Here is a 12,941-nt window from a genome sequence, read left to right as displayed (position 1 = left end):
AACCGATTCAAGTCGCCGGTCTCTCCTATCTCTCTCTCTCTCACTCCTCCGCAATCCAGTCAAACTTGAAGCGGGACCATGTCGGATCCACCCGGCGGTAGCCAGCTTGATGAGCCCACGAGCACTCCGTCGTCGCCGCGACGCAAGGTCCGGCTCATTTCCCCTCTCCCCCTCACGCCCGTCGGCAATGCCGAATCCACTCCGACCCAAACCCTCGATTCGCTCGGATCGACTCGCTCAAACTCGCCTGAACCTCTCGCGACTCCAACCCTGTCCGAGAGCGCGGGCAAGTTGCGCAAGAACTTGTCGTTCAAGAACCTCAAAGACCTCGACGTCAAGGAACTCTCGGCTGCCGTGTACCGCAAAGGCTCGAGGGCAGACATGAAGGTGTACCGACCCAAGAGTGACGAAGAAGTGTTTGCTCACGCCCTCAGAGGTGGACTGCGTGCGTCGTACCTCTCCCCCCTTTCGCCAAAAACGGTCGGAATTAACCCACAAGTCCCAGAACAGGCTCTCTCGTGCTCGGTTCAACCCTGCGAGCTCTTGTCAACCTCGTAATTGTGCTACTGCGCTTGACTCGCAAGCGGTAAGCTCGGACTTTGATCGTAGCGCACAGGAAAGCGCAGTTGCTGACGGTTCGAAATGGCGGTTCAGGGGATTGCCTGCAAGACTCGTGCTCAACGCGCTTCTCGGACCGGACACGATCCGTTTCGGAGGGATGCTCGGACTCTTCTCGTTCCTCTAGTACGACGACCCTTTCCGCTGCCCCGAGTTTCAGACATTTGAGCTCACACACACCTGCGTTGCCGTTCTCTCCAGCAAATGGACGCTCCACACGCTCCGACTGTACAACTTTGGTGTTGCAGGTGCAGGTCACACCGAAACTTGGCATCCAGCAATCGCAGGAGCGATCGCAGGACTGTCGGTCTTGTCCGAGAAGAAATCGAGACGAATCACGCTAGGACAGCAACTGCTCGTGCGAGGGTTGCAAGGCAGGTACAACATTCTCAAGAGTCGAGGCAAGATTCCGATCAAGAACGTCTCGGTGTGGGTGTTTGGTTTGTCGTGTGCCAACATAATGTACTCTTGGCTCGTAAGTCTCCATCTCCTTTGCTCCGCGTATCTCCAAAGCTCATACCAGCTCGTCATGCTTAGATGGCTCCGGAAGCGCTTCCTGCCGGGTACCGACGGTGGATCACGAATGCGTCGAAAGTGTCCGAACCGTGCTTGCCTGTCAATCTCGCCGCTTCGAGGACAGGCACGTTTGATCCCGCGACCGCACGTAAAGCTCTCGAATGGGGTCGAGGCGCAACGGGTCAAAATGCGGCGTTGATCGAAGCCTATGCGAAAGGCGGGGAACAGGTGAGCGATCTCTTAGAATCTCTCTCCCGAGGGTCTAATCAATCTTGCGATTAACCTTCCTTCGTCCCGGTAGGGAAATTTCGGTCCGCCGTTCGCGCCATGCTACGTCGTACACCCTTGGATGGACTCTTGTCGGAGCACAGCGATCGATCGCTGGCAGGTCGTCTTCAGGCACGTCCCTCGCTATCAATCACTGTCTTATAGCCCGTAAACCTGACCTAGTTTGTCCAAGAACAGATGGATTGCACCCGTTTACGCCGGATTGCACCTGATCCCACCAATCATCCTGCGGTACAAGGTGTTCCTGAAAAAGTTTGACCCACTCGTCCTCTCAGTGCCAATGTCGGGATACCTGACTGACGACCCTATCTCCTCTATTCTGATCCGCTCGATAATCAGTCCTCAAACAGTCTTTTCAAAAGCGTTCTTTGGCACACTGCGCAGTTCTTCATTCCTCGCGACGTTTGTCGTCATCTTTCAATCGCTCGTCTGCGTGCAACGCAACATATACGACACGTATTCGGGCAAGATCCCAAACTGGCTCATGTCGATCGTACTGCACAAGAGCTACTACTGGTTCTCAGGTAACAGAGCTATCTCGTTTCTTCAAAAGGGGGTCTCCGAAGCTGAAATCGGTTCTCATTGGACTTGGCGTAGGATTCGCCACTTGTATCTCGCTCTTTATCGAGGAGAAGAAACGTCGACGAGAATTAGCCATGTGAGGCCCATTTCTCTTCTTCTTTGCATCCTTTGCTTCTCAATCGTTCTGATCGGACTGGACTCTCGGTGTGTGTTTTCCGGTTAATGTCTCAGGTACGTTTTGCCTCGAGGACTCGAATCGGTGTGGTCCATCTTGAGGTCGAAATCCTACGTCCCATTCGTCCCAGGTGGAGAAGTCCTCCTCACTTCGTTCGTAGCTTTTCTCTCTTGCTCTCTCTCCCGTCGCTACTCCACTGATTCCTGGAAATTCGGCCTGTAGAGCGGGTCTGTCAATGGTGATGAGCACTTACCAGAACAATCCTCAAGCACTCAGTGGTTTGGTCCGATCTGTACTTGTAAGAACTCTCTTCTTGGATTCGCAGAAATATCGAAATTGATCTTTTCCGAAATTCGTGCTGATTCCTAATTTTGCTTTATTGTTTCTCCTCGCCAACTTGTAGTACCAATTCATCGGACATGGTTAATTGGTTGCTTCCCAAAAACGCGATGTATCCTTTTGCCTTTTCGACTTTTTTCTCTCTTGTTGCCTGTTTCTTTTGTTCCTCACTCTCCCCTCTTACTGTCTACCACTCGATTTTGTTTCCTGTACACACTGCCAACAAAAACTAATGCTAGAAACGAAACAACGTATGTTTTTGATACAAGTTTCAGGTTACAAAAACACCAAAAAAAGAAAGAGTGTGTTATGCACCTAATGTCTCGTATTGCAACCCTTGTTCGAGTTGGTTCAAGAACCTCTTTTTGAATCGATCGAGGTTTCCAAACCCTCTTCCGATCAATACGAGTTTTGGTTCAATCTCTTGAGTACTAGTACTAGTCTTGCCATCCCCATTCCCTGTCCTCCCATCTTGCTTTGTCGTCGTCTCGGAAGCTTCTTCATCTTGGGCGGGATCGACATTTGGAATTCGAGTGATATCAAACACGTCTCGAACGGCTTGAAGGACGAACGTATCCTGATCAGTCGTTTTCAAGAACCCTTTCGCTCTCAACAAATCGAATCGAGGTTCTTCTTCCTCCTCTTCCTTCTCTAGAGTCTTGGTCCCTCGAATCTTTGATTCAGAGTTGCTGTGATATGGAGTAGAAGGGAACGAGAAATCCCAAATGAGGGAAGAAACGAGGTGGTGGAAAATGCCACCAGCATGGACTGAAGGGAGGATCGGAAGTGGGATCGTGACGGAAACGATATCGTTCAAGTGAGGAGACCCAGTCGTCGTCGTTGTTGAATCATGCGTGTGTGTAACATCTGTACAATCGCAATTTGAAGGCAAAGAGGAGGAGAAAGTTTTCGAAAGAGTGTCGAGTTTGATCGGAGCATCGGGAGAAGCGTAAATGTTGAGATCGAGTAGGAGAGAGAGGTCGATCGTTGATCGAGTCGTGTGATGAATGAGCGCGGTCGAATTGACCGAGCTGTAAAAATCAGGCAGATCCCAAGTGTGAGCGGAACATTGCGAAATATGGACGGTCCCCTCAACACTGACCGGATAGCGGTTTCGATACGAGGCAGATCCGGTGTTGCCACGAGATCGACTTTGTTGAGAAGGATAACGTCGGCGGTCGCGACTTGTCTGTGTGATTTTGAACCAGATCAGGTTCTGCTCCTTGAAGAGCGATCTCGGCACGAATCGAGCTTACCTTTGCGCTTCGTTGTAAGAACCATCGGGTCTTGCTTCCTGCATTTGCTGTTTTGAGAGGGAGCTTGTGTGAATGCAAAAGACGCAAAAGAGGGTGTGTGGAATGTATACCTTTTCGATTCCAGCGGCATCAACCACAGCAACGACAGCGTCGAGCGCGACATCTATCAATCATTCGAGATTGAGATTAGATTGATCGCAATGTCGGGGTCCGGCTGTCTCGACGTACCGAGGTTGAGCGCGGGCTCGTTCCAGAAGGCTTGAATGATTGGAGCCGGGTCGGCCAAACCGGTCGTCTCGAGGACAATCTGGTCGAACCTGCCTTTCTGTTCCATGAGGGAAATGATGGCGTTGAGTCCTGTATCGCGTACGGAGCAGCACAGGCAGCCGTTGTTGAGTTCGAGCCATTCCTCGACGAGCGCTTCGTCCGTTTGAACCGAGATTGCTTTCGCTGGATATCAAACACGGACGATCAGTTGAGGTTACATCCGTTCCGGGGAGAGGTGTCGCTGACCCTCAATGTCACTCGTGTCTCCAAATTCGTTCATAATGACGGCGATGCGACGTCCGTGTTGGGTCTTGAGGATGTAGTCGAGCAAGGTGCTCTTGCCCGAGCCCAAGTAGCCGGTCACGATCGTCATGGGGACTTTTTTGCTCTCCTCGACGAGCTCGGGACTGTTCGCACGCGCGATCGACTGAATCAGACCAGCTCGAACCGACTCGCGAGAGCATCCATCACTTGCATTTCGTCATCCGAGTCGCAAGAACCGTTCTCGGGCACGTCAATGTGCTCTGAAGTCATCAAGAGGCGGATGGGGACGTGGTGGAGCTGCAGAGAGATGAGACCTGCGTCGCGATCGACGTTCAGTCATGTCATTCAACCTCGACTTTGCACCACCTCGTCTCGACTTGTTCTGAACACGTCCCACCTGATCCGCTTGAAGTTCTATCTGCCGCGACTGTATACGAGCGAGGGGGCTCAGCGAGGACAGGATGTCGTCTGCCGGGTTCTACGGCATCTCGCCCGAACTCGCGAGACTCGAGGAGCAGTACGGCGCGAACAAGAAGGAATGGAGGTACGAGATGCGCAGGGAAGCGCAAGAAGTCGTACCTGGTCCGTCTCACCCTCTCTGCCCCGCCGAACCCCCTTTGCTTACCCTGTCGTCCGCTCGCTCGCAGGTCTGTACATCGGACCATTCCAACCCTCGTGCAAGCTCGAGATCCTGCGTGCACTGGGGGTCACTCACGTCCTGTGCATCGCTGAAGCTCGTGAAGCGTGAGCTTCTTCCTACCGCTCGCTACGGACACTCTTTGAATGCCCAGACTGAGCTCGAATATCATGTTATCAACAGCTTCTTGCTTCGAGCCAAGTTCCCAGATCAATTCCAGTATCTGATCCAAGAGATCCGAGACGCAGATGACCAGAACCTGATCAAAATCTTTCCCCAGTACGCAACCTCGACTTTATTTCTTTGCTCTTTGCGCGGTCAACTTTGCTCACATGTCGCTCTTGTGTCGCCAGGGCGCAAACTTTTATCGATGGCGCATTGTCTGCGGGAGGTCGAGTCCTCGTGCATTGTGGAGACGGAATCTCTCGTTCGCCCGCAATCGTGTTAGTTTTGCATTTCTCTCCCATCTTACCATCAAACAAAGCTCACAACGCACAATATTTCCCTCAGTACTGCGTACATCATGATGAAGACGGGTCTCACGCACGAAGATGCGTTCGCGTTCGTACAAGCACGTCGGTTCTGTGTCGCTCCCCGAACCGAGTTTGTCCATCAACTCGAAGCATACCGACCCATCTTGCTCGCGAACGAAGCGGTCGCGGCGGATCGGAACGCTCAGACGGGACAACGAGCGAGAAGGAGAGGCAGGGACGACGAAGATGATGATGACAACAACAACAACGAGGAAAACAATCACGACCACTTTGATGGTTCCAGTCGACGAGATACTTCAATGATGAGTCTCGACCGAACAGGGATGTGAGTTCTTCCCGACTTGACAGTTTCTCCGCAACTCTTTTCCTCGGGGTACTGATCCTCCATGCACCGACAGGTCGATCGATACTGACAACGCTCAAAGAGTACCAGCTCCTCCAGTATGGACTGGTAGCAATATCGTCACTTGAGACTTCTCTCAAAAAGGGAAACATACCAAGCTTAACCATGACTGTCGCTCTCTTCTCTACCTCTCTGCTTCACCCGCTCGCACGAAACCTTTGCTCAGTTTGAACTTGTTTTGTTTTGTACCAAAACCTTTGATACTGTACTGTACTGTCAAAGAAAGAAGAATCCCGTAGAAGAAATGGGAAAAATCTCCGGTTCTGTTGTAAAAAGAACAGTCATCCTTGTACGACCAATCGGTCGGGAAAGCGATGAAGATCGCAATCTGGGACGAAACCCGTTGGCAGGAGGCGTTAGACACCCGTAGAAACACGGCTGACTCTAGAAACAGTTCCTCGGGCTTCGACAATCTATCGCCACCTACTCCCGGCATCCGCGCTTTACCCCGCCGACTGGAAGGCATCTAGTCCAGTACAGACGCCCGAGAAATCAGGTCTTATGCCGACAACGGGGTCGGGACGCTCGGGTGGACGAGACCAGTCGGGGGGGTAAACACTCCCGCGGATGATGGGAGATAGTGGCGATAGATGGTTGAAGCCCGAAGGACTGTTTCTCGAGTCAGCCATGTTCCTACGAGTGTCTCTGACCTCCTGCCAACGGTTTTCGTCCAGATAACAATGCTCAGCGCTTTCCCTACCGATTGGTCGGAGAACAGCTTTCCCCGCGAAAGCAAGGTCGTCCCATATTGAAAGCGGCGCCTTGAGGTCTTTGACCTTTCCTTGTGATTGCTTGCGTATCGTCGTGGTACGTTGATGATACGAGAGATTGACGAAGGTCGTACCACGGCGATTGTGAAGATCTGAGAAAAGTGGGCAAGGGAGAACTGGTCCATTTTGTCTCTCAAGCCCAGAATTCCCGCCTCTCCGGCCTCTCCTTCTTTCCCCGTCTTTCCCTTTCAGTCGATCGTGGTTTTCTAAGGTGGCTCATTGAAAGCCAAATGGTGTTTCGAGGAAAATGGTGGAATGGAAAACCAGCGGTGTGAGGAAAGAATTTCGAATTTCTGATCTTGGGAGGCAGTTCTTGGAAATAGGAGATGGTTGAAAACGGTAAGAGCGGCACGAGCAGGGTTGAGAAAGAGAAAAGAAAGAAAAAAGAACGAGGAGGAAGAGCGAGTAGCAGTGTGAATTTGGAAAAGCAGCACAAAAGAAAACAACTTTGATGGGAAAAGGAAAAAAGAAGCGAAAAAGAAAAAACACAATTCAGAAGAAAAAGGGAAAGAAGGAGAGGCGGTAGCGAAGGTGCAGAAAGAAAAGAGTTTTCTAGAACGACGCGATCAAGTCAAGGTGAGGAGGAGGACCGAGAAAACCAGATTCTGAGGGGGTTTTGGTGGGGTTTTTAAGCCGCCTCTTCACCGGTAGGTTGAGGTGCGTCGACCGCCGACTCTTCGGGCTTGGCCTCTGCCGACTCGACGTCCGAGGTCCAGAGGGTCAAGTTGTCACGAAGGAGTTGCATGATCAGGGTCGAATCCTTGTACGACTCTTCCGAGAGCGTGTCGAGTTCGGCGATCGCGTCGTCGAACGCGAGCTTGGCAAGCGAGCACGCCTTGTCGGGCGAGTTGAGGATCTCGTAGTAGAACACGGAAAAGTTGAGCGCGAGACCGAGACGGATCGGGTGCGTTGGGGGCAGTTCGGTCGAGGCGATGGTCGATGCCGACTTGTCTGTGTTTGCGTGAGTCGCAGGGAACCGGAAGTCGATCAGCAAATACTCCTGCAGCGCGAGAGCTGAGGACCATTATCGTACAAGCTTCAAGGGAAGCCTCGGAGGACTTGGAGCGGGTCTCGCCGGTGGCGAACTCGGCAAGGTATCGGTGGTAGTCACCCTTCATCTTGTGGTAGAAGACCTAGGGAAAGCATAGCCAACGTGAGTACGATGTTCTCTCGAAATCTTGCTCTCGGTTCTTACCTTGGATTCGCCAGACTCGGCAGACTTGATGAGGTGGTCGTCGAGAACCTTGAGGATGTCCTCACAGACTGGCAAAGCGAGCGGGTCAACGTTAGTTCGATCTCTGCGCAATGTTCGAGGTAAGATAACGCACTGTCGGCCAACTCCTTCTCGATCTTCTCGCGGTAAGCCTTGATGGCGGAAACCTGGGTAGTGTTGCCCTTGGCCTCTTCCTTGCCCTCGATCGAGGAGACGATCCTCCACGAGGCACGGCGAGCGCCGATCACGTTCTTGTACGCGACCGAGAGGAGGTTGCGCTCCTCGATCGAGAGCTCAGAGTCGAGCGAAGCGATGGCCTTCATCTGTTGAACCATCTGTGGAACGATACGACCGCCGGGAGCGAAGAATGCGTCAAGGTCAGTTTCCCGTTCCTGCCACGAGACTCGCCGCGCGGGAGCAAGCCCGTTGACCCAGGGCGAGAACTCACCTCGTCATATCGCTCAGCCTGTGAATCGAGAGTCGCGGTGAACAACACAGACAGTCGTCAGCGAGAGCGCAAGCGGAGGGGAGAAGCGAGGTATGACGCCGCGTCGCTCGTCTCACGCGCCAGTCGCGCGAGTGACGAGTGTCGTCGTGCGCGAGGGGACACAAGGCGTACCTGCTCAGAGAGCTTGGCCATGTAGATAGCTTCGGCGCGTTCAGTCTCGGACGACATGGTTTCGGAAGGTTTGGGTTGATGAGGTGGCTTGGGGGGCGACGGGGGACCAGCGAGCACTGCTGACAGGCGAAGAGCGTCGAGGGCGTGACGAATCAGAGTTGTAGCCGAGTGCGAGAAGTGATGCAGCCGGTCAGCAAACGCCGCGAGAATCGAGGTCGTGCAGGTGCGAGGGGGAAGGTGCGGGCAGACACCGGGCGTGACAACAACAACCGGGTCGAAGCAGGGGGGGCGAATGGGCAGGATCGAGAGCAGGGACAGCGAGATCAGTATACAGCGCTGCGCGATAACAACGAAGCTTGCTTACGGGATGGATCGAGGAGGTGGTGGAGAGAGAGGAGGCGAAGTGTGGAGGGCAATATCTCTCTCTCCCTGCCCGCATCAGGCAACCTTTCATCTCTCGCTCCCTGTCGCTACAAATGCTTCGTGTGATGTTCCACACTGCTCACTGTGTCTGCTCGTGACGACGCAGTGGCGTCTCGCTGCTTGCTGCGGCGACACCGCCAAGTCGCGGACACGTACCTCTCGTTGTGCCGCATCTTGAACGCGTCAAAACGCTGCCTAATGATACCGAAAGGCTGTTCCGTACTGCGTCCAGCTGTAACATTCGTCGGCGCTTCCAAAGTAATCTGACAGGCCTCACATTAATTGCAACGCAGCGGTCTGCGGGTATTATCACGCGCTGGCAGGTCCATTCACAGTGAACGAGCACGGTCGGACTTTTGAGAGGAGTTTCAAGCGCGTCGAGCGCGTTGCCAGGAGTCTGAACGTAGACGATTCCTGCGCGGTATCTACTGTCCACGCGCGCGCGCGCAAAACTTTGGGACGCGGTGCACGACGGCGCAACCGCTCTGAGCATTACCTTTTCCCCGGACTATCCTGCGAGCTTTCCTTCAAGAACAATAGATCCATCCTGTATACATTATAGGGCTCGTTGTGAATAGAGAGAAAGAGGAGACTGAGAAGCGCTTGGACCGGCTCTCTCTCAGACCGAGTTTTCGTCTGTGTGATCAGCTGGAATCTTGCACAGCTCTCCTCGACTCGTCTATTATTCGGGACTTGGGACTCGCACCGACGTGCCGACTTGGCGTATCATGAGGTAGATCTCGTTTTCGGAATTACAACATGGCTTCCTTGATGTCGCGTACTCGTTCCCGAACGTTCAATTCGGGATCACGTTCGAGCGTCCTCAACTTTGATTCGAGTCCGAGCACTCGGAACTTGTCGACAATCTCGTTTGGACAAGCGTGTCGTGAAGACGTCACCGTACCCCTTCGGTACAGGAGATTGTGAATCACCCACAACGAGGCAGTTCGTAGGTAAGCTTGATCTGCATCCTGTTCGATAAGATCGGGACAAAGGAAAACGTTAGCTCTCCTGACCAACGTGTAACTATACTGGCCACGCGCGACGCCCGTACCAGGTAGTGCATGAGCCATCTGAGGATTTGGGTGCGCGAAGCAATGGCCAACTGTGCTGTCAGGCTGATCGTCGCAACATTGTTCAGGCAGTAGAATGCCTATCCGCAAAGTATGAGATCAGCTTATGCGGTGCTGCGCGCAAGACAAGCTCCAAGCAATAGTTACCTGTTCAACCAGTCTTTGCGCGATTCCAGAATCCCTCCGTCCTATTGTTAGTGAATGCTGCAAGAGGTCGAGCAATTGATCCTCGCCGTAATCTTCGAGAGCGTTGAGTATTTGGTTGTTCGAAACACATGTCAGGTTGCGAATGATTCCAAGTGCCTGTTCTTTGATGTCAAGGTCGTAGTCTTCCACGATAAGGCTGAGGATGCGGTTGATGAGCGCGTGTCCAGGAAGAGAATCGCTGATGACATGGGGCCTACCGTGCAAGGTCCGCCCAGGTCAAGTCTTGCAACAAACTCTGCTTGAAAGCTTTCGAACTTTGGTATGTAGCTGAGGCAAAACACTGTGTGAGCTCGAACCTCGCCAGGCCTGAAGCTTATACTCGTAACATACCATTCTTGATCGCCCACAGAGCGGACATGCGCAAACCGTCATCTTCGCTCGTGTTCGCCAAGCAACACAATCTCGGGATACATCCAGCCTCGATCAAGACTTGGCGCATGGGCGAGAACTCGAGCAAAAGGTTGGCATACACCGACGTTGCCGTCTTTTGGACTGCCGGGTCCTCGTCGGAACGCAAGAGTTGGATGAGCGCATCTTCGGCGTGAGCTTCGACGAGATCGGTCCGGAGGATGTTGACCGATCGAGACAACGATCTGACAACAAGGCAAGCCATCGAGCGCACGGTGAGGTCGGGGTGCACGAGAGACTCAAGCACACGAGGCAACAAGTTCGCGTCGAGGAGCAACCGTCGATTTGGTTCGGATTCAGCCGTCAAAATAACGAGACTGGTGAGGATGCTCTGCACGTGCAATGCAATCTCAACAACCGGGAAGAGAGGGATCGACGACCACGCCAAAGATTCCAGCTTACGTTCCGCACGGAAACATCCTCGTTCTGCGATGTTCCGCTCCGAATGGCTTTGGCGGGAAAAGGCACTTGCTCGAGAACCTGAGCGAAGCGGACGAAGCACGACGCCGAGACTGCTCGCCGCTGTCCCTCGGGATTGTCGAAAAGCAACACCGCTGTACCAGCCAAGGGTGAGGCGGCAGAAAGAGACGTCAAAGAGTTCGAACTGAAGAGACGCACCGAGAATCCTAGACGCCGACTCGCGCAACGTGGGCTCGGTCATCATGATTGTAAGCACGTGATCAGGGTTGATGGGCGATTCCGCCGCTCGAAGGTATGACTCGTCGAGGTATACGCAGAACGCAAGAACTGCGAGACGCAGCGACGGCGATGGCGATGCGGCGAGGTGTGAGAAAAGGTGACTTCGCTTGGCTATCGCCGATTGTTTCGTCCCTTCTTCTGTGAAGAGCGATGGGCGAGTCTTGAGCTAGAGCATGTCAGGCTTGAACCCGGCAAGAACTCACGAAACAGGCACTGCAGGGCCTCGACAGATCGTCGTGTGATGGCCGTAATCGCCTTCAACGCCGCTTCTTGCACCTATGTATCAAGGTACCAGATCAGTAATAATGGGTCGCGAATAGGGGCACACATGCGAACTGACCTTTACCGGCCCGTCGTGCGTGAGTCGCTCAAGCGCCTTCATAGCTTCTTCCCCATCGCCCGTCTGTGCAATCGCATTCGTCTGACGTCTATCTCGCACTGTCGCAGAAAGCAGAGTGCAGATATGGTCGGCGATACGAGCCCGGTTCGAGCTACCGGCCAATCGAGCTCCGGGATGGTCCGGCAGCGAAGTTTCGATGAGGAGTTCAAGGAGGGCTTCGAGACAAGTTGGCATCGCATCAGGGCCCCGCTTGAACTGCTGGAATGGCAGATCGTAGGTGGAGCCGCCAAGTGGTGCGTCTCCGAAGAGGGCTCTCAGGATACGATCCGTTTCGTACTTGCCATTGACGTCTGCCTCTTTTTCCTTGCCCTTGCTGTGAGACATCAATGGGTGTGAATCTAACTTGCCGATGCCACACGGTCCAGCAGGCGCGATCACGTCTAGGGATGTAGAGATAGTTTCGACATGATCGACGAAGAGGGTCTTGAGAGCACGAAGGGTCACGTCGAGGCGTTTGTGAGCTACCAGGTTGGAGGAGCCGGCTGCAATGTAAGCCTGTGTGAATGCCTTTGCGATCGCCTCGTAGGCGCCGGTGGAGGTAAAGATGGAGACGGCCTCGGGGGACGCTGCAAGGCCACTCGGATCAGTGATGCTTGTCGGCTTGACAGTATTGCTACTCACGTAAGGATAGTGCGGCAAGTACAGCCGCTGCTTCGGTCGACACATCCTCGTTGAGAGAAGTCGGCTCATCAAGTGGGGGCCTTAGGAGTGCGACGAGACTGTGGGCGCGAGCCTTAATCAGCTGCTCGCTCGATCAATTGCCAGGACTGCTGTACTCACTGCTCGACGACTCCAGCCCTCAAAAGCGCTTCCTTCCTCTGCCTTGATCCGACGACCTGCTTGAGGATCGCCTGCAGGCAAATTCGCTTGTCGGGTGCTGTTGCAAGACTCTCGAACGACGTCGGTATTGTCATCGAGATTTTGCGGCGTATTCTGGTGTCGGTTGCGGAGGAGGTTGAAGCAGACTGGATCGCCGGATTGCGGGTTCGGAACGGCTCTGATCTGCACAGCGCTTGTCTCTACATCTTGCACTCGCCCGATTCTACGCCCTTGCTATGTCGACATTCTGTCTTGCATGGTCTTGCGCAACACGCTTGACAGCTTGACTCCCTTCGATGTGTTCTCGGTAGCTTTGGATCGCGGGCTTTGCCTCATGATATCTAGTATCCCTCCGCTTGTCACCCCACTGTCCGACCTAAGGTCTCCAGTAGTAGATACGAACAATGCGATGCGAATTGTCTATTCGTGACCACAGCCCCAGATTTTCACCGCGGAATTGCGCTGGCTCCCCCTGCGGCCGCTCGGCTCAGGCCTGGCTTCATCCCTGCCCTGTCTTCGCTCGTCTTAGCT

General features: G+C 53.6%; 5 protein-coding genes across 5 annotated transcripts; 2 read left to right on the top strand and 3 right to left on the bottom strand.

Moving 5' to 3' along the window:
- Positions 1-78: 78 nt before the first annotated feature.
- On the top strand, positions 79-2,546 carry JCM15063_000098 (uncharacterized protein; the record flags this gene model as incomplete). Its single annotated transcript, XM_076679267.1, has 12 exons — positions 79-445; positions 511-586; positions 655-744; positions 820-1,093; positions 1,156-1,362; positions 1,436-1,533; positions 1,600-1,674; positions 1,762-1,946; positions 2,020-2,080; positions 2,176-2,271; positions 2,342-2,417; positions 2,523-2,546. 12 exons carry the CDS (start codon positions 79-81, stop codon positions 2,544-2,546), a joined length of 1,629 nt encoding a protein of 542 aa, XP_076533576.1.
- A 219-nt stretch (positions 2,547-2,765) lies between these two features.
- On the bottom strand, positions 2,766-4,515 carry JCM15063_000097 (GTP-binding protein; the record flags this gene model as incomplete). The annotated part of the gene is made up of 7 exons (XM_076679266.1): positions 2,766-3,489; positions 3,561-3,647; positions 3,715-3,761; positions 3,825-3,877; positions 3,943-4,164; positions 4,228-4,408; positions 4,495-4,515. 7 exons carry the CDS (start codon positions 4,513-4,515, stop codon positions 2,766-2,768), a joined length of 1,335 nt encoding a protein of 444 aa, XP_076533575.1.
- A 191-nt stretch (positions 4,516-4,706) lies between these two features.
- Positions 4,707-5,847, top strand: JCM15063_000096 (uncharacterized protein; the record flags this gene model as incomplete). The annotated part of the gene is made up of 6 exons (XM_076679265.1): positions 4,707-4,827; positions 4,893-4,989; positions 5,066-5,161; positions 5,236-5,325; positions 5,393-5,701; positions 5,775-5,847. The coding sequence occupies 6 exons, from the start codon at positions 4,707-4,709 to the stop codon at positions 5,845-5,847; spliced, it is 786 nt and encodes a 261-aa protein (XP_076533574.1).
- Positions 5,848-7,177: 1,330 nt separating this feature from the next.
- JCM15063_000095 (14-3-3 family protein) lies at positions 7,178-8,438 on the bottom strand (the record flags this gene model as incomplete). Its single annotated transcript, XM_076679264.1, has 6 exons — positions 7,178-7,500; positions 7,583-7,682; positions 7,745-7,812; positions 7,878-8,097; positions 8,211-8,228; positions 8,382-8,438. The coding sequence occupies 6 exons, from the start codon at positions 8,436-8,438 to the stop codon at positions 7,178-7,180; spliced, it is 786 nt and encodes a 261-aa protein (XP_076533573.1).
- Positions 8,439-9,556: 1,118 nt separating this feature from the next.
- JCM15063_000094 (uncharacterized protein) lies at positions 9,557-12,505 on the bottom strand (the record flags this gene model as incomplete). Its single annotated transcript, XM_076679263.1, has 11 exons — positions 9,557-9,775; positions 9,859-9,957; positions 10,025-10,220; positions 10,282-10,351; positions 10,415-10,823; positions 10,895-11,046; positions 11,111-11,329; positions 11,395-11,467; positions 11,532-12,157; positions 12,213-12,310; positions 12,372-12,505. The coding sequence occupies 11 exons, from the start codon at positions 12,503-12,505 to the stop codon at positions 9,557-9,559; spliced, it is 2,295 nt and encodes a 764-aa protein (XP_076533572.1).
- Between the last annotated feature and the right edge of the window lie 436 nt (positions 12,506-12,941).

Source organism: Sporobolomyces koalae (assembly GCF_050403365.1).
Source record: "Sporobolomyces koalae JCM15063 DNA, S_koalae_JCM15063T_v1_ctg21, whole genome shotgun sequence".
NCBI lineage: Eukaryota > Fungi > Basidiomycota > Microbotryomycetes > Sporidiobolales > Sporidiobolaceae > Sporobolomyces > Sporobolomyces koalae.
The sequence above is the reverse complement of the archived record's forward strand: the minus strand, read 5'-3'. Positions and strand labels throughout refer to the sequence as shown.